Source organism: Lathyrus oleraceus, chromosome 4 (assembly GCF_024323335.1).
Source record: "Lathyrus oleraceus cultivar Zhongwan6 chromosome 4, CAAS_Psat_ZW6_1.0, whole genome shotgun sequence".
NCBI classification, from domain to species: Eukaryota; Viridiplantae; Streptophyta; class Magnoliopsida; order Fabales; family Fabaceae; genus Lathyrus; species Lathyrus oleraceus.
This window is the reverse complement of record NC_066582.1, coordinates 469,333,904-469,354,275: the sequence shown is the minus strand read 5'-3', so window position 1 is coordinate 469,354,275 and position 20,372 is coordinate 469,333,904. Positions and strand designations below refer to the sequence as shown.

The 20,372-nt window shown below is 44.0% G+C and overlaps 1 protein-coding gene across 5 annotated transcripts; it reads left to right on the top strand.

The window, feature by feature from the left end:
• The first annotated feature begins 669 nt into the window (after nucleotides 1–669).
• On the top strand, nucleotides 670–16,852 carry LOC127076167 (uncharacterized). 5 transcript variants are annotated; one of them, XR_007786775.1, is made up of 3 exons: nucleotides 670–999; nucleotides 14,870–14,933; nucleotides 16,301–16,852. XR_007786775.1 is itself a non-coding variant. In XM_051017750.1 (2 exons), the coding sequence occupies exon 2, from the start codon at nucleotides 16,333–16,335 to the stop codon at nucleotides 16,780–16,782; it is 450 nt and encodes a 149-aa protein (XP_050873707.1). In that variant the 5' UTR covers nucleotides 1,884–2,767; nucleotides 16,301–16,332; the 3' UTR covers nucleotides 16,783–16,852. The 5 variants fall into 5 exon arrangements, 1 of the variants encoding a protein (XP_050873707.1); XR_007786774.1 differs by lacking the exon at nucleotides 14,870–14,933 and adding an exon at nucleotides 2,704–2,767; XR_007786773.1 differs by lacking the exon at nucleotides 670–999 and adding an exon at nucleotides 12,836–13,165.
• The last annotated feature ends 3,520 nt before the right edge of the window (nucleotides 16,853–20,372 follow it).

The following is a 20,372-nucleotide window of genomic DNA, read 5'->3' as shown; positions in this document are numbered from 1 at the left end:
AGAGTTTTTGTTTTGAGAAGAAGGATGACCCTGTTAGGTTGGAGCAGATAGGGAGAGCCTGGAGAGATGTGGGAGTGAAGGATGGATCCGTCTTGGGGAAGAAGTTTGCCGTTGCTATGCCCGATTACACTGATTGGGTCAAGAAGAGAGTGGAAACTTTGTTGTTACCCTATGATAGGATGGAGCCGTTGCAAGAGCAACCACCTTTGATCCTTGCTGAGAGTGTGCCTGCGGAGTGTAACATCTCAAAATTTGCCCTCCTCTTCTTTAAAAAAAAAAAAAAAAAAAAAAAAAAAAAAAAAAAAAAAAAAAAAAAAAAAATTGGCTATGAGTCGACCATAGGGGTCAGCGCATAGACCACGGGTCAGCGCATAACATGTTTGAGCCGACCTGTGGTCGACGCCTAGCAGGCTATGGTCGACGCATAGCAGGCTATGAGTCGACCGCTCGCGCGGAAACTCAGTTTTTTGAGTGTTTTTCACTGTGTGAGGCTGTTTTTTGGTTGTTAAGTCACTTATTTTCCAGATTTTGTTCACTCAACTGATTTTTCACTAATTTCACTTCATTTTGCTAATTGTGATTAAGGAGTGGATTAGGATGTGGTATATAACCTTAACTGTAACAGAAATTAAAAAGACATTTTTTTCATTCTCCAAGAATCATAACAGAATTTCCCTCCCAAAACCTCTCAAATTCTCCAAACTTCATCATACATTTTTCATCAATTCTCATCCAATTCTTCATCATTTTTTATCATTCTTCTTGGATCTACACTCTGCAAGTGATTGTGCATAACTGTTTCAACAACCTCGTGGCCAAAGCTTGCTGAATTTGGACTGTGGCATTCAAGGTCATCAATGGCAATTTCATGATTCTTCAAGCTGGAGCTGTTTTGAAGCTGCAAAACCTCTTTCAATCATCTTCCTAAGCTTCAATCAACTTCTGTTTTCATCTTGTGGATCTTGAAACACGCGATTGCAACTTCTACACATTCATAAGGTGAGATCTCGAATTTTCCAATTCTTGAAATTAACACATGGCTTTGATAGATCTCCTAGTGTAGAGTAGGATGAAGCTTGAATCGTGTGTTTTGGTTGAGTATTAAGGAAGAGATCTGGAATTGAAGTTTGATGTTTAAAGGATGTTTTGATCGGTTCATGCTGTGTAGTTAGAATTAGGGAAAATTAGGTTGATATTCATGATGTGTGTTGAGAGATCTTTCCAACGGTGTATGGATTGTTGAATTTGATGATGATTTGTTCATGCTGGATTTTGATGATGAACATGCGAAGAACATGGATGAATGTTGAAATAATTTTCCAGAATTGGCTTTTGATCTTCATTTTGCGTTTTTGACATGCTGTTGATGTTTGTGGTACTGTTGCGCACTGTTTTTCACATTTTTTATTTTTCTTCCATATTAAAAAATTCATAACTAATTCAAAAACAGTCCAAATTTTGTGAGATTTTTTGCATTGTTCTCCTTGTAATGTGTAGAATTTGATTATGATTTTTGTGGAATTTTTGCACGTGTGGAAGTTTAATTGGCCTACGGATTTTTGACTTATGTCATTTGTTTTGTACATTTTGGCAATTGGATCATGAAATACTCATATCATAAAATAAATGGCTGAAAATTTTTGTGGTGGTTCTTGACTCATTGAGGATTATTTATATGTAAATTTCATGAATTTTTGATACCTGGTTAGAGAGCAGCAAATTCTGGAACATAGGTGTGACAATTTGTGTCACACCTCTTGATGTCAACTTGTTGAATTTAATTGGATAACCTATGCATGTTAGAATTGAATGAAATTTGGCATGATGACTTTTTGACATGTTAGGATGCTTGATGAATTTTTGTAGGATTTTTCACTGTATTTTCAATTTGATCATGATTTTTCATTTCTGGTGATTGAAATTGCAAGCTCATGTGATACATGTTGGTAGATTGATTGGGAAATCCTCATATTGTATTGTATGGCCATGAAATTTGATATGCATGAACTAGACACGTTGTGTGACCTCCCTGTTTTGGTCTCATCCATTTCTTTTTTGTTTTCATTGAGTTATGAATTTTTGAAGTGGATGTATGCATTGATGTTGTGAATTGAAGCATGTAACTGTGTCTGTTTTTGTTGATTTTCATTAACATGGTTCTATTTGCCCAATTGAGCTCAAATTTGACATGGTAGACCTTGATTGACCCCTGTTTAGGTGTATTTAATTTGAGATTTTTTGAATGTGTTTTGGCATGGCTTTGAATGCAATACTTCTGTTTGTATGCTTGGTGGTTCATTTGACCTCATATGGATTGTTTTGTGCATGAATTGAATATGATGGATGATATAAACATGAGACCAATGATGTTTGCTCTTGTTTGATGATAATTTGATGTTGGATGGTGGATACCTTGCTGTTTAGGAGTTTTTATTGCCTTTGGACCCTAGGCTTGGCCTAGTGGTCTAGTTGCTAATGTTTGCTTGATTTTTCAGGATCAAAAAGCATAATGCACATGGAGAATGATCCAAATCAATTTTAATTGATGTTGTTGATATTTGTACACTAACATAACATTGTTTTGTAGGTGTTGGAGCTTGGGCTTAAGCCTTGAGCTTGCTTTGTGTTGTATTGTTTAAACTGTTTGATTGTTTGCTGTATAGTTTGTCTGATTGAGTACTAACTGTGTTGGATTGTTTCCAGGTACTTTAGTTGCTCAGTTCCTTGTGAACTTTTGCTTTGCGTTGCTTAAGCAACTTGCATTGAGGTAAGTCCTCTTGACTTCATGTAGTCTGGAGACCCGGCTGTTACCGGGCCGGGCAAATTGTCTGAAGTCCTCCTTAAGAGGCAATGCTTGTGTATGTTTATTTTTAAGCCAAGCAGGAAAAGCCCTTCAAGTAAGGCAATTGGTGGAAGGTAGGGACAAGCAACCTGTCCCCCACTATTCAGTTGAGTCTTCTCCTTGCTCCCATTACATGGTTGTAGCATTGAGATCAAAAGCCCAAGATCCTGTGCAGTGCACATTGTGTCTGAGTCATCGAGTATAGAAGGGTTCCCCTATTCTGGACCCATGCTCATTTGTCAGCTCTCCCTGGTTAGAGATAAGAGCTGTGAGGTCTCATCCTCACTTCATCCTTTCATCTGCTTCACCTTAGCCTCGTAATGGCAAGGTTAAGAGCAAAACCGGCCTGTACAGACGACTCGCTTCGGCGGTCAAACCCCTTTGATTGAGCCTCTTGTTTGGTTATAGCGGGTGCTCTATGGATATCTGATTGACATGCTTGTTTGAGATGCCTGTTCTCATTTGATGTATGATATGTGATTGTATGCTTGTGTGCTAGCTTCTTTCCTGGTTAGGATAGGCTTGTTTATGCAAGTAGGATAGAAAACTGAACTTAGGGTGACTTTGCATGACAACATTAGGCTCGAGTCTCAGCTCCCTAGTGTCGTGTTTCCCCTCGGTTTCTGGTTAGGAGAGTTTCTCCCCCTGTTAAGGGGAACTACATCGCCCTGATCCTCGTGCCAGACGAGGTATGTAGGCAGGTGGTCGTGCGAGACCACTCCGGGCAACCTTTTTCTTTTTGGCGTGTGTTTACCTGTTATCTGACTGTATGTTTGGGTTCGGATGCTGACGTAAGCCCAGTGATTGGCAGTCGGGCTCCACGTTTGCCCTTTTGAGTGTGTTTTGGTTCGGATGCCGACGTAATTCCATCCAGTGGTTGTCGGGCTCCATGTTTGCCACCCTTGTGTGTTTGTATGTTTTGTGTTGTTTGGCGTGCGTAAGCCGAACTACAGTGGCTCTGATTCTTGTTCCAGACAAGATATGTAGGCATAAGGTGCGATACCTTATCGAGCCCGTTCCTCTTAACCCCACCTGCGTTCCCCGTGTGTGTGTGTGATGTTTAGCAACCTTTTCTTTATTCTAGGACGTGGATCCCTAGGAGTACCTAGGACGTGAGGGGTGCTAATACCTTCCCCTTGCGTAACCGACTCCCGAACCCATTCTCTTGGTCGCGAGACCATGTCTTTTCCAGGTTTCTCTGAGCGTTTCCTTTCCCTATCTTGGGATAAATAACGCTTAGTGGCGGCTCTGTGTGTTTTTATTTTTAGGCTCGCCGGTTGTTTTTTCGCAGGATGCGACAGCTGGCGACTCTGCTGGGGATCTGCGATGTAGACCTATGCTGGTCCATCGTCCCTAAGCGAGTCCTTCCTAGCGTTCTAGGATTAGTTTAGGTTGCTTGTTTGTGTTATTTATTGCATTTATTATTCTAACTAGTGTGTATATATTTGCATTAAATGTTTGTATGCATCATACTATCATGTTGTTGCTGTCCTCTGCAGGTGGTTCTGTTGTGTGGGGTGGGTGTTCTGAGTGGGGCTAAAACCCAGGCCCGAGTATACACCTAGGACTAGTGTGGTCTCATGTCGCCTCTTTCATGTTAAGTCAACATGTGCCTGGCGGCGTGATGTACCACAAGCCGGACGAGGCTCATTTGGTAGTGCTCATCTCTGTGGATATTCCGCTTTGTTTGAGTTACTCCATCTGAGTTGTTGACTCTGGTGACCGATCATTTCCCGGATCTTTGGTTTAGACGGTTTTAAGAGAGCTACAATGGCACACCCGAAAGGGCAAACCCATTGAGTATCTCCGCCCGATTGTCGAGACTATTATCCGCCTTAGGATGACCTGTTTAGAACTTACCTGTGAGGGGAGGGTGATCCGTTCAGATGCATAATCAGATGGTGACTTTGTGTTCTGTGATTCAGAGACATATTTATAAGTCGGATTTATGGTCATTTATTGCCGTGACGCCGGAATGCTGTCCGTGATTTATCAGTGGGGATCCGTTTATTTCTGGATTCCCCGGGCCGAGATGTTTATCAGTGGGGATCCGTTTATTTCAGGATTCCCCGGGCCGATTCAGATGGTGGCGAGGGTTTGCTCAGAGCCCGGTGATGATGATGATGATGTATCTGTCTTCCGTTTATTTCGGAACCCGTGGGTCTGATTGATGATTGTACACTCCTCAGATGGTTATGATCGGTTCAGAGATCCGGGCTGTGATTCAGAGCAACAGAGGATCAGATGACTTGGAGGATGGCCCAGTGCATTGCATACATCTGCATCATTCTCATTTTGCATTCATCTGCACCAAACCTATGTTTAGCCATATGGGGAATATTATTGATTGAGAATCTGGTTGAGAGACATCCGGATGTCAGAATATTATTGATGAAATATTATCTGTCTCGATGAAACCAGAATCAAAGGACAGAATCTTCCTCGTATGGATAGACGTTGCATTCATGCATATTAACCTGTTTGCTGTTTTGCAGGAATCATTGCTCGTGCTCGCAGAACTGTACCTTTGCACTCGACCCGTCCTCACAGATACTTCACCCGGCACAAATCCAAACTGATGGATCCGTCCAACGCTGACATTCTCGAGCTGAAAGAGAAGATGGGAGAACTGATCAGTGTCATGCAAGAGTTCGCCTTAGAGCAGAAAGTACTTGCCGAAAAGGTGAGGAGGATTGAAGACTGGCTGGAGATGGGGAACGTGCAAGGAAACGCTTCGTCATCTGGACCGAAGAAATCCTTTGGTAACGACCAGCGCAAGGATGAGGGTGGATCGAGTGCTGTGTACGCCCAGAGAGGACACGGTAGGGGTCGTTACTACCAGCACACCGCTGCGGTAACTATTCCTGCTGACAATCAGCCTGCACAACAGCAACAGCAGCGTCAGCCATTTCAGCGGAGGTCTCCGAGGGTAGGATATCCAGTCAGGGGGAGGATGAGTGATCGGCATTTTGACAGGCCGCCTGTGACATATTCTTTCCTATTGAAAAAGCTGAAAGATATGGGGTTGGTACAGTTGAGGACTTTGGCACCTATGGGACCTGATCAAAGGCCAGCCAATTTTGATGAAAATGTCAAATGTGAATTCCATTCGGATGCTCCCGGGCACAGTGTAGAGGACTGCAAAGCTTTTAAGCACGTAGTCCAAGACCTGGTGGATTCCAAGGCCCTCAATTTTACATTGTCATTGAATGCTGATGCCAATCCCATGCCGGCACATGGTCAGGCGATGGTGAATGCAATTGCTGAAGATTCAGATCACGCCTATACAGTGGGTAAAGAAGCTGACAGTGACTGCAAGTTCAGTGGTTGGATAAAGCCGTGCGTACCAGGAAGCTGAAAGGCCTAAACAAGATCGTCACTGACACTCGTCCGGAAGAGTAATATTTCTTGTTTTCAGTTTATATGCATGGAAGCCATATGTGTTGCCCGACACGTAATGGTTCATTGTAAGGGCCACCTCATGTTTAAATTTGCATTTTCTGCATCATTAATAAATGGATGTTTTTCAGTCAAAAGCGGTGTTCCCTGTTTTTCATTTATTTTTGCAGTTTAAAAACAAATAAAAAATGGCAATGTTTGTCTTCATTTTTCTTTTTTGATTTGTCTCGTCCCAAAGTCAAAAATAATTCTCCGGATCTCGTTGATAACGATTTGGTTACCCCTCATATGACTTCGACAATCCAATCTATCTTGCTGAAGAAGAAGACGAAGAAGATTGTGATCTACTGGAATTAACCAGATTGCTAAAACAAGAGGAGAAGGTGATTCAGCCGCCCGAGGAGCGGGTTGAGATTGTTATTCCAAGCACCGCCGAGGTCAGAAAGGAGATGAAAATTGGGGCCGCTTCAGAGGCGAATTAAGAGCTGAATGGTAGCCTTGTTGAAAGAGCATGTGGATGCCTTCACCCGGTCATGTCAGGGTATGCCAGGGTCGGATACCGGTGTCGTCGCGAACAGGCTACCATGGAGAGAGGATCGTCCTCTAGAGAAGCAGAACGCCCGTGCCTGTATCAGAGGGCCATGGTGACTTTGTTTCATGAGATGATTCATCATGAAATTGATTGCTATGTTGATGACATGATAGCAAAGTCCCATGCGGAAGTGGGGCATCTGGCTGACCGGGGCAAGTCGGTTGACCGGTTTGAGACAATTCAAACTGAGGTTGAATTCAGATAAGTGCACTGTCAGAGTGCGGTCCGGTAAGATGATTGGGGTTCATTGTAAGAAGGGAATCGAGGTTGATCCTGCTAAAAAAGAAATAATAAAAAAAAGATAAACGCCTGAACCGAGAAAGAAAAAGAGAGGTTCGTGGTTTCTTAGAAAGATTGAACTACCTGTCATGGTTCACATCTCATCTAACAGCCACGTGTGAACCCATGTTCAAGAGGTAAAGAAAAAGATCAAACGGTCAGGTGAAATAATGATTGCCAAGGGGCATTGAAAAATAAAAGAAAGTTGCAGGAACCTCGGATTCTGACATCTCCTTGTGGAGAGAGACTGTTAATCTGTACTTGACGGCCTTCGAGGGGTCTACGAGGTGTATTGGGTCAGCATGACGAGTCTTGTCGAAAAGAGCATGCAATTTACCTTAGCAAAAAGTTTACCGACTGTGAAACAGTACATTCACTGTTCGAGAAAACTTGCTGTACTTTGGCATAGGCTGCTCGCCGACTGAGACAGTATATGCTGGTTCATACCACTTTGTGGATTTCCAAGATGGATCCGATTGAGTATGGGTTTGAGAATCCAGTATTGACCGGACGGGTTGCGAGAAGAGCAAAAGAATGTTGACTGATTTGTGATACTCTCAGAAAGCAATCAAAGGGTGTATTGTATGATTATATCGCTCTGCAACCCATTGAGGATTGTCAACCGATGAAGTGTGGATTCCCTGATGAGGACATCTCGAGGTGCTCTAATCGAAAGATTGAGAGTGACCGATCCCGGAGGAGGGGCCTGACCCTGAATCCGAACGGATTCTGATGTCTGATGGGGAGGTTAAGCCGAATAAGGTAGTGCTTCCCGGGGCACGATGGAATGCATCAACGATGGTGACCGAGGCCGAAGCTTGTATTCTGGGTATTGTACTTCGGTACGTACGTCTACTGGGGCAAACGCCTTTCTCACTCAGAGAGCCTGATTGGAGAAAAGAGGCTAGCAGCCATCTGTCATGGGCGGTATACCAGCAACGTATGAAGCGTGCTTTTGACAAGAAAGTGCGACCTCGGATGTATCACGTGGGTGATATGGTGCTGAAAAGGATCCTTCCTCCTCAAAACGATCGTGGGGCAAACGGACACTCAGTCATGAATCCCCAGCATGGTCAAGAAGGTTTTCTCCGATAGAGCCTTGTTGTTAACGACCATGGATGGTGAGGATTTTCCATCCCCTGTGAATGCAGGCGCAGTTAAAAAATACTTCGTGTAAAAAAGACCCGCTGGACGAAAAGAACAAAATAGTCCAGGCAAAAATGGGCATCCCGGCGAACCAAAAACAGAAAAAGGGTTTGGGCAAAAATTAGGGATATAAATAAAAAATGTACACCCGGCAAGTCGAGAACCTGGAAAGGCGACTTGGGCAAAAAGGGGTATCCCGGTGGACTGAAAACCCGAAAGGGCGGTCCAGGCAAAAGAGGGATTGAAACGAACAACTGCGTCTGGCATGATCGTTTGCGCTTTGGTTAAAGCATCTTGGATAATACCCGGTAGGGATCGGTCAGAATTGTCTTGTTCAGAAGGCAGAAAAGCACGGAGAGTCTGAGGACATATGGGGTGTAACCGAGTTGGAACTCGATGAGATCACGGGTTTCACATTGCCATTAGGATAGATTTTTCCTTTTGTGCGCAATTACCTCTTTTCAGGAATTGCTTCCTTTTGTATTGCTCATTTAAGCCACACACTTTTCCAATCAATAAAATGCATATTCGGTCAAATAATTGTGTTTTTGTTTTTCATTACCGCTTTGATTGCAAAAACATCCAGATATTTTTGATAAAGAATCTTGCATTTTTAAGACATACAGGTTCCTTCCAATGCATGTTTATAAGATTGAATGCTTGAAATCTTATTTGGAAGGTTGAGTGACCCAAGTGTTGAAATCTTGACATGCCTGGGGCACGGTTTTATCTGACGATCTGTTGTGCAGAAACTGTTAGATATTCTTCACTCACTTGCAGGTTGTGATGTGGAAGCTTTGTCACAGATCCCCAGAGAGTCCGACCAGGAACGAATGAATGTGAAGGGATGACGAAAAACGTTGAGGCGTACGATGATCCTTGATGTTAATCAAGAAGACTCTTCAAAATCGGAAGATTTGAAAGTATGTAATTCCCCGCAGAGTTCGATCAGGGACGAGTGCGCGGATGAGGAACGGGGAAGCGACGGGAGACGTCAGACGACCCTTGAAATTAATCAAGAAGACTCTTCAAAATCGGAAAATTGAGATTTCTGTATAATCCCAGGAGTACGTTTCCGTCGAGCGCGGAGCGATTGGGAATACAAGATGATGGAGCAGAAAAGGTCCAGACGAGTCTGGGAATTCTCAAAAGTGGAAAGCTGATGCGGGACTGGAAGGTAGATACCGTGGTTCGACGAGTCGATGGGTGTTCTGTACCAACTTTTCTCATTTCCCAGCTAAGTCCCCAAGCAGAGTTATAGGACTAGCTCCCCAGCAGATTCAAGGTCTGTGAACTTCTCCAGCCAAGTCAGGATGGTTACCAGGCAGGTTAAAGCGGTGTTTCCTCAGCAGCCAGGCCAGAAGGTTGCTATTACCCGAGTGGAGCGGGTTTCAATGAAATATATCTCCAGCAGTGTTCATCCTACCTGAGGATTGGACAAGTTTCCGTAGCGGACGGATGGATTTTTGCATCCCCAGCTGAGCGGATTATACCTATGGGTTGCATGGGTTGTCCCCAGCGGAGTAGTATTCGTTTCCCTAGCAGGGTCAGGATGGTTACCCAGCAGGTGATAGAGTGGTGCATCCCCAGGTGAGTCCGGAGATTGCTATTCCCCTAGCAGAGTCTCTGTGAGTGTTTCCCCAGCGAAGTCCACGGGTATCTGTGAGGGTTTTCCCGAAGCGGAGTCAGGATTGGTATCCCCAACAAGTCAAAGGTTGGTGTATCCCCACAGAGCGTTGGTGGTGCTTATCCCCAGCAGTTTCTCGAGTGGATTGGGTGCAAAAGAGGTTCTTCCCCAGCAAGGGTTGCCTATTTCCCAGCAGCAGTGTTATTCCCCAGCAGGGCGGAATTGGAGCAGTGACGAGTTCCTCAGCAGAGAATCTCGTATTCCCCAGAGGAGTCCTATGAGGGGGATGTTTTTATTTTTTATGTTTTATGCATTCATCATGAAAAAATAACATGGCATATTGCATAGAAAAATAATCGCGTAGCATTTCCATGTTTATGGAGCATTACGCAGAAAAAATCAATCATGCATCATTGCAAACATCAGCTAGTCTCAAGCTGTGGTTACCGTTTGAGAGGTGTTTTGCCAGAAAGTGAAGGTGTTTCTCCGAGTAGTATAGCCTCATGATTTTATCAAAGGTATCGTCCCAGTGGTACGACACTGGAGAAGAATTCTTCCGTCGGACAGAGATGGAAAGAGGATGCATTCAACGCAACCCAAGCCGTGGTTGCCGCTTGAAGATTTGGGTTCACCGAAGGTGAAGATGTTACTCTGAGGAGTCTAGCATCATAACGTCAGGTTAGCAACGTTCCCCAGTAGTGCGATATTGGAGAAAAGGTTTCCGTCGGACAGAGATGGAAATAAAGTCAGAGGACGTTACGCGATCAGCGCGATTCAAGCCGTGGTTGCCGCTTGAAGATTTGGGTTCACCGAAGGTGAAGATGTTACTCTGAGGAGTCTAGCATCATAACGTCAGGTTAGCAACGTTCCCCAGTAGTGCGATATTGGAGAAAAGGTTTCCGTCGGACAGAGATGGAAATAAAGTCAGAGGACGTTACGCGATCAGCGCGATTCGAGCCGTGGTTACCGCTTGAGGATTGGTTTTGCCGGTCAGTGAAGACGATACTCCGAGGAGTTCAGCATTGTGAGTTTCAGACAGCAGTATTTCCCAGTCATCAGTAAGTGTCTGGTCAAGCTTTGTTTGGTGTCTGTCAACATCATCGTCCGATGTCCAGTAAACATCGAGTTTTCTCCCAGTCATCAGTAAGTGTCTGGTTGAGTTTTCTTTGGTGTCAGTAAACATCATTGATCCGATGTTCAGTAAACGTCGGGTTTTCTCCCAGTCATCAGTAAGTGTCTGGTCGAGTTTTCTTTGGTGTCAGTAAACATCATCGTCCGATGTTCAGTAAACGTCGGGTTTTCTCCCAGTCATCAGTAAGTGTCTGGTCGAGTTTTCTTTGGTGTCAGTAAACATCATTGATCCGATGTTCAGTAAACGTCGGGTTTTCTCCCAGTCATCAGTAAGTGTCTGGTCGAGTTTTCTTTGGTGTCGGTAAACATCATTGATTCGATGTTCAGTAAACGTCGAGTTTTCTCCCGGTCATCAGCCAGTGCCCGGTGGGAGATGTTACTCTGAGGAGTCTAGCATCAGAACGGCAGAGCAGCAGGGTTCCCCAATAGTGCGATATTGGAGGAAATGTTTCCGTCGAGCAGAGATGGAGATGAAATCAAAGGACGTTTTGCGGTCAGCGCAATTTCGGGGTTCAACTGGAGAAAAGGAAGTGTTGCGGCATTTTCTGGGGTTCAAATGGAGATTGGAGTTGAAGATTGTATCCGGGATGAGGTCCTTAGGAGCGTCTTCTATTCATGTGTCACCTTAGGCCTTGGCGGATGCCAATGGAGGTCGTTATAGGTGTCTTCTGAGGAAGAGATGCACATGCTACCTTCCGTTGTGAAGGGTTACCCTCTGACATGTCGCCCTCAGAGTGGTTTGGTGTTAGTTCCGTCGTTGCCAGCGGAATTATCACGAGAGATTGGAGAAAAGGAGGTGCTGAGGCATTTTCTGGGGTTCAAATGGAGAAAAGGAAATGTGGATACATTTTCTGGAGACGGGGTTCAAATGGAGAAAAGGAAATGTGGATACATTTTCTGGAGAACGGGGTTCATTCTGGCGATCGAGAGTTATCGTCAGGCGACTGGGGTTCAAACTGGAGAACGGGGCTCATTAGGTTGGCAAAAAGGAGTGCTGAGGCATTTTCCGGGGTTCAAATGCAGAGATCCGAGGATCGTTTGTGCAAAGGCAAAATTTCGGGGTCCAAGAAAATAATAAAAATAGAGAAAATCTTTGGGGTTCAAGAAAAGAAAAAAGAAAGAGAGAGAGAATGATAATCCCGCGTGGATGTGTGGTGATCAGACCATGATTATCCCTGCGTTACCATTTATTTTGGTATCCAGGTCGACGTTTGTTCAGGGGTTGTTTCTTCGCCAATTCTAACAGGCGTTGTTAATTATTTTCCCATCAGAGTGCAAATTGTTCGTCTGTTCTTGGTATTCAATCACTCTTCATCCTGATCATCCGAAAGCCGAGGCTGTTCATATCAACAGGTTCACAGTGGATTGAATAGGAGCAGCTGTAACATCTCAAAATTTGCCCTCCTCTTCTTTAAAAAAAAAAAAAAAAAAAAAAAAAAAAAAAAAAAAATTGGCTATGAGTCGACCATAGGGGTCAGCGCATAGACCACGGGTCAGCGCATAACATGTTTGAGCCGACCTGTGGTCGACGCCTAGCAGGCTATGGTCGACGCATAGCAGGCTATGGTCGACGCATAGCAGGCTATGAGTCGACCGCTCGCGCGGAAACTCAGTTTTTTGAGTGTTTTTCACTGTGTGAGGCTGTTTTTTGGTTGTTAAGTCACTTATTTTCCAGATTTTGTTCACTCAACTGATTTTTCACTAATTTCACTTCATTTTGCTAATTGTGATTAAGGAGTGGATTAGGATGTGGTATATAACCTTAACTGTAACAGAAATTAAAAAGACATTTTTTTCATTCTCCAAGAATCATAACAGAATTTCCCTCCCAAAACCTCTCAAATTCTCCAAACTTCATCATACATTTTTCATCAATTCTCATCCAATTCTTCATCATTTTTTATCATTCTTCTTGGATCTACACTCTGCAAGTGATTGTGCATAACTGTTTCAACAACCTCGTGGCCAAAGCTTGCTGAATTTGGACTGTGGCATTCAAGGTCATCAATGGCAATTTCATGATTCTTCAAGCTGGAGCTGTTTTGAAGCTGCAAAACCTCTTTCAATCATCTTCCTAAGCTTCAATCAACTTCTGTTTTCATCTTGTGGATCTTGAAACACGCGATTGCAACTTCTACACATTCATAAGGTGAGATCTCGAATTTTCCAATTCTTGAAATTAACACATGGCTTTGATAGATCTCCTAGTGTAGAGTAGGATGAAGCTTGAATCGTGTGTTTTGGTTGAGTATTAAGGAAGAGATCTGGAATTGAAGTTTGATGTTTAAAGGATGTTTTGATCGGTTCATGCTGTGTAGTTAGAATTAGGGAAAATTAGGTTGATATTCATGATGTGTGTTGAGAGATCTTTCCAACGGTGTATGGATTGTTGAATTTGATGATGATTTGTTCATGCTGGATTTTGATGATGAACATGCGAAGAACATGGATGAATGTTGAAATAATTTTCCAGAATTGGCTTTTGATCTTCATTTTGCGTTTTTGACATGCTGTTGATGTTTGTGGTACTGTTGCGCACTGTTTTTCACATTTTTTATTTTTCTTCCATATTAAAAAATTCATAACTAATTCAAAAACAGTCCAAATTTTGTGAGATTTTTTGCATTGTTCTCCTTGTAATGTGTAGAATTTGATTATGATTTTTGTGGAATTTTTGCACGTGTGGAAGTTTAATTGGCCTACGGATTTTTGACTTATGTCATTTGTTTTGTACATTTTGGCAATTGGATCATGAAATACTCATATCATAAAATAAATGGCTGAAAATTTTTGTGGTGGTTCTTGACTCATTGAGGATTATTTATATGTAAATTTCATGAATTTTTGATACCTGGTTAGAGAGCAGCAAATTCTGGAACATAGGTGTGACAATTTGTGTCACACCTCTTGATGTCAACTTGTTGAATTTAATTGGATAACCTATGCATGTTAGAATTGAATGAAATTTGGCATGATGACTTGTTGACATGTTAGGATGCTTGATGAATTTTTGTAGGATTTTTCACTGTATTTTCAATTTGATCATGATTTTTCATTTCTGGTGATTGAAATTGCAAGCTCATGTGATACATGTTGGTAGATTGATTGGGAAATCCTCATATTGTATTGTATGGCCATGAAATTTGATATGCATGAACTAGACACGTTGTGTGACCTCCCTGTTTTGGTCTCATCCATTTCTTTTTTGTTTTCATTGAGTTATGAATTTTTGAAGTGGATGTATGCATTGATGTTGTGAATTGGAGCATGTAACTGTGTCTGTTTTTGTTGATTTTCATTAACATGGTTCTATTTGCCCAATTAAGCTCAAATTTGACATGGTAGACCTTGATTGACCCCTGTTTAGGTGTATTTAATTTGAGATTTTTTGAATGTGTTTTGGCATGGCTTTGAATGCAATACTTCTGTTTGTATGCTTGGTGGTTCATTTGACCTCATATGGATTGTTTTGTGCATGAATTGAATATGATGGATGATATAAACATGAGACCAATGATGTTTGCTCTTGTTTGATGATAATTTGATGTTGGATGGTGGATACCTTGCTGTTTAGGAGTTTTTATTGCCTTTGGACCCTAGGCTTGGCCTAGTGGTCTAGTTGCTAATGTTTGCTTGATTTTTCAGGATCAAAAAGCATAATGCACATGGAGAATGATCCAAATCAATTTTAATTGATGTTGTTGATATTTGTACACTAACATAACATTGTTTTGTAGGTGTTGGAGCTTGGGCTTAAGCCTTGAGCTTGCTTTGTGTTGTATTGTTTAAACTGTTTGATTGTTTGCTGTATAGTTTGTCTGATTGAGTACTAACTGTGTTGGATTGTTTCCAGGTACTTTAGTTGCTCAGTTCCTTGTGAACTTTTGCTTTGCGTTGCTTAAGCAACTTGCATTGAGGTAAGTCCTCTTGACTTCATGTAGTCTGGAGACCCGGCTGTTACCGGGCCGGGCAAATTGTCTGAAGTCCTCCTTAAGAGGCAATGCTTGTGTATGTTTATTTTTAAGCCAAGCAGGAAAAGCCCTTCAAGTAAGGCAATTGGTGGAAGGTAGGGACAAGCAACCTGTCCCCCACTATTCAGTTGAGTCTTCTCCTTGCTCCCATTACATGGTTGTAGCATTGAGATCAAAAGCCCAAGATCCTGTGCAGTGCACATTGTGTCTGAGTCATCGAGTATAGAAGGGTTCCCCTATTCTGGACCCATGCTCATTTGTCAGCTCTCCCTGGTTAGAGATAAGAGCTGTGAGGTCTCATCCTCACTTCATCCTTTCATCTGCTTCACCTTAGCCTCGTAATGGCAAGGTTAAGAGCAAAACCAGCCTGTACAGACGACTCGCTTCGGCGGTCAAACCCCTTTGATTGAGCCTCTTGTTTGGTTATAGCGGGTGCTCTATGGATATCTGATTGACATGCTTGTTTGAGATGCCTGTTCTCATTTGATGTATGATATGTGATTGTATGCTTGTGTGCTAGCTTCTTTCCTGGTTAGGATAGGCTTGTTTATGCAAGTAGGATAGAAAACTGAACTTAGGGTGACTTTGCATGACAACATTAGGCTCGAGTCTCAGCTCCCTAGTGTCGTGTTTTCCCCTCGGTTTCTGGTTAGGAGAGTTTCTCCCCCTGTTAAGGGGAACTACATCGCCCTGATCCTCGTGCCAGACGAGGTATGTAGGCAGGTGGTCGTGCGAGACCACTCCGGGCAACCTTTTTCTTTTTGGCGTGTGTTTACCTGTTATCTGACTGTATGTTTGGGTTCGGATGCTGACGTAAGCCCAGTGATTGGCAGTCGGGCTCCACGTTTGCCCTTTTGAGTGTGTTTTGGTTCGGATGCCGACGTAATTCCATCCAGTGGTTGTCGGGCTCCATGTTTGCCACCCTTGTGTGTTTGTATGTTTTGTGTTGTTTGGCGTGCGTAAGCCGAACTACAGTGGCTCTGATTCTTGTTCCAGACAAGATATGTAGGCATAAGGTGCGATACCTTATCGAGCCCGTTCCTCTTAACCCCACCTGCGTTCCCCGTGTGTGTGTGTGATGTTTAGCAACCTTTTCTTTATTCTAGGACGTGGATCCCTAGGAGTACCTAGGACGTGAGGGGTGCTAATACCTTCCCCTTGCGTAACCGACTCCCGAACCCATTCTCTTGGTCGCGAGACCATGTCTTTTCCAGGTTTCTCTGAGCGTTTCCTTTCCCTATCTTGGGATAAATAACGCTTAGTGGCGGCTCTGTGTGTTTTTATTTTTAGGCTCGCCGGTTGTTTTTTCGCAGGATGCGACACGGAGCACTACAAGCAAGCCCTGATGGAGAATCGCCGTTTGAGAGAGAAGGAGCAAGATACCCAGATGGAGCTGTACAAAGCCAAAGCTGATAAGCTGCACTTGGCCCATCAACTCAGGGAAGTACAAGGAGAAGATGCTAGCAGACTGAGGAGCAAGAAGAGATCCTACGAGGAGATGGAGAGTATGTTAGATGCAGAACACCGAGAGCGCTTGAGGCTGCAGAGGGTTGAGGCCAGTTATCAGAAGAAGATCAGAGACTTGGAGAAGCAACTCAGAGACAAAGATGCTCAGTTGAAGAAAGAGATGGAGTTGAGACAGAAATCAGAGGACCACCTTGGAGGAGAAGTCTTGGAGCTGAGAAGACAATTGAAAGAGAAGATCACTCCTTTACCAGATTGTTCAGAATGCTCACTGTTGATCGACCAGTGCCATTACCTGAAGACCCTCATTCCGGAAGACCGTCTGTCTTAGTTTGTATCTCTGATTGTATTTTGTTGAGAATCACCTCCAGGCTTGTTGGATGGGATTCATTTGCGTGTAAGCCATCTCTTGGATCTTTTGTTGAGAATCACCTCCAGGCTTGTTGGATGGGATTCTTTTTTCTTTGTATGTTGTTTATTCAGATATTCTGTTGACACTGGTTGTATGCCTTTTATCCTTATGTATATATAAGGATGTCAGCATTTCCTTGTATCTGTTTTGTTCTCTTGTTGCTGCAGGTTGCCATCTTTTCAGGATGGGTCAGGCTCTTTGAATGCCTGAGAAATGAGCATATCATGTGCATCATACGCATCATTAGCATCATACTCATATCATTTTGCATAACAGGTGTTCTTGGTCGTGACTTCTCACTCTTGGTTCCTGTTCAGGCAGGATAGCTGATCAACGTCCGCACCGCTACTCAACAAGACTGAATCAACAGAGAAGTATGGATCAATTTCAAGCTGAGTTGGCTGAGATGAAGGCTAGCATGGCCCAGTTTATGAATATGATGCAAGGGGTTGCGCAAGGTCAAGAAGAGCTTCGAGCTATGGTTCAGAGACAAGAGGCTGCAAATCCACCGATCAACCATGCTCCGCCAGAGGGAGGCCCGGTCAATGATAACAATGTTGCTGCTGCTGTACCCGTCAACAACTATGCTGTAGGTGATGAGTTGGGGGGTATTCGAATCAATGGTCAACCTATTGTTCCAGATGCCGCTAATGCCAGAGTAGTCCGTGCTCCGGCCCGTAATCCTGTTCCGATTATTGACAAACAAGAAGATATGTTCTCTCTGCTCAGTGAAGACGAAGACGTTCTGGGAAGGGTTAATGAGAGAGACCGCAAAGTTGAAGCTCTTGCTGAAAAGATCCGTGCTATGGAAAGTCAGAATTCCCTTGGTTTTGATGTTACTAATATGGGATTGGTTGAAGGTCTGAGAATCCCTCACAAGTTCAAAGCACCGTCCTTCGACAAATACAACGGTACTTCTTGCCCTCGCACCCATGTGCAGGCTTATTATCGAAAAATCTCTGCGTATACCGATGATGAAAAGATGTGGATGTACTTTTTCCAAGATAGTCTATCTGGGGCTTCTTTGGACTGGTACATGGAATTGAAGAGAGATTCGATCCGCTGCTGGAGAGATCTGGGTGAGGCCTTTTTGAGGCAATACAAACACAACATGGACATGGCACCGAGCCGGACTCAGCTGCAGAGTCTTTGTCAGAAATCCAATGAAAGCTTCAAAGAGTATGCCCAGAGGTGGCGTGAACTGGCTGCTAGAGTTCAACCCCCTATGCTGGAGAGGGAGTTGACAGATATGTTTATCGGTACTCTTCAAGGTGTGTTTATGGACCGGATGGGGAGCTGCCCATTCGGTAGTTTTTCTGATGTCGTCATTTGTGGAGAGAGGACTGAGAGTTTGATTAAAACTGGGAAGATCCAAGATGCTGGTTCCTCTTCTTCTAGGAAGCCGTTTGTTGGGGCACCTCGTCGAAGAGAGGGTGAAACTAATGCTGTTCAACACCGCAGAGATCAGAACAGAATTGAATACCGTCAAGCTGCTGCAGTAACCATTCCGACACCTCAACCTCGTCAACAACAACAAAGAGTTCAACAACCGCAACAACAACAACAACAACAGCAGCGCCCTTTCCAGCCTAGGCAGAAGTTACAGGCTGATAGAAGATTTGATCCTCTGCCTATGTCTTACGCAGAACTACTACCCGAACTACTCAGGTTGGGGATGATTGAGTTGCGTACAATGGCTCCGCCTACAGTATTGCCTCCTGGATACGACGCCAACGCCCGTTGTGACTTTCACTCTGGGGCACCAGGCCACCATACTGAGAAGTGTCGAGCTCTCCAGCACAAGGTTCAAGATTTGATCGATGCCAAGGCAATCAACTTCGCTCCAGTGCCTAATGTCGTAAACAACCCTATGCCTCAGCATAGTGGGCATAGAGTGAACAACATTGAAGGGAAAGAAGCTGAAGATCTGGTTGTTAATGTTGATGATGTTCAGACTTCTCTGCTAGTTGTGAAGGGCCGTCTGCTGAATGGGGGTGTCTACCCGGGCTGTGATGAAGATTGTTTGGGCTGTGCAGAATCTGAGAATGGTTGCGACCAGTTAAGGACCGGTATCCAAGGTATGATGGATGAGGGTTGTTTGCAATTCAGTAGGGCTGTAAAAGATCGTGGAACAGCGTCAACTATCACCATTTACTTTAAACCGTCTGAAGAACGTGGACAAAGGGTCGTCAGTGCACCTGCAGCAAATGGTACCCCAGTTACCATTCCCGTGCCTGTAACCATCAGTGTTCCAACTACTACCGCTGCATCTGGAAGAAGGGCTGTTGAGAATAGTAGAGCTGTGCCGTGGAAGTATGATAATGCTCACCGCAATTACAGAAGGGCTGAAAGTCAGACAAGACCAGTGAGTCAAACTCCAGTGACGATTGGTGTACCAAATAGAGTTCCTGTAACTATTGGTCCGGCTGTGGATAATGTAGGGGGTCCAGGAGGTTTTACCAGAAGCGGTCGTCTGTTCGCACCGCAGCCTTTAAGGGACAATAATGCTGAGGCTCTCGCCAGAGCAAAGGGTAAGCAAGCTGTGGTTGAGGAAGAACCTGTCCAGAAGGAAGCGCCCGAGGGGTCATTCGAGAAAGATGTGGAGGAGTTTATGAAGATAATCAAGAAGAGTGACTACAAGATTGTAGATCAGTTGAATCAAACTCCGTCCAAGATTTCCATACTTTCACTGTTGATGTGCTCTGAGGCACACCGTAATGCCTTGCTGAAGATGTTGAATCTGGCTTACGTGCCTCAAGAGATTTCTGTCAATCAACTGGAGGGTGTGATGGCCAATGTGAGCACCAGGCATGGTGTGGGTTTCACCAACTTGGACTTACCGCCTGAGGGGCGAAACCATAACAAAGCCTTGCACATCACCATGGAGTGCAAGGGGGCAGTGTTGTCTCACGTATTGGTAGACACCGGGTCGTCGCTGAATGTGTTGCCTAAGCAGATTCTGAGGAAGATTGATGCGGAAGGGTTTGTGCTTAATCCCAGTGACCTGATCGTTCGTGCTTTCGACGGTTCCAAACGTTCTGTGTGTGGAGAAGTTACCTTGCCTGTGAAGATAGGTCCTGAGGTTTTTGATATCATCTTCTATGTTATGGACATCCAGCCTGCCTACAGTTGTTTGTTGGGGCGTCCGTGGATTCATGCAGCAGGGGCAGTCTCGTCGACTCTCCATCAAAAGCTCAAGTATGTCTGGAACGGTCAGATTGTGACTGTGTACGGTGAAGAAGAGATTCTGGTGAGTCATCTATCCTCGTTCAAATATGTTGAGGTGGATGGCGAGATCCACGAAACCTTATGCCAGGCTTTTGAGACCGTGGCTCTTGAGAAAGTGGCGTACGCTGAGCAGAGGAAGCCAGGTGCTTCAATTACCTCTTACAAGCAGGCTAAGGCGGTTGTTGATTCTGGCAAAGCTGAAGGCTGGGGCAAGATGGTGGACTTGCCTGTTAAAGAAGACAAATTTGGTGTTGGTTATGAGCCTCTCCAAGCAGAGCAGA

Bases quoted from the DNA above. Each gene is read 5' to 3' on its own strand.
- LOC127076167 (XM_051017750.1), top strand. From the start codon at position 16,333: ATGGAGAATCGCCGTTTGAGAGAGAAGGAGCAAGATACCCAGATGGAG.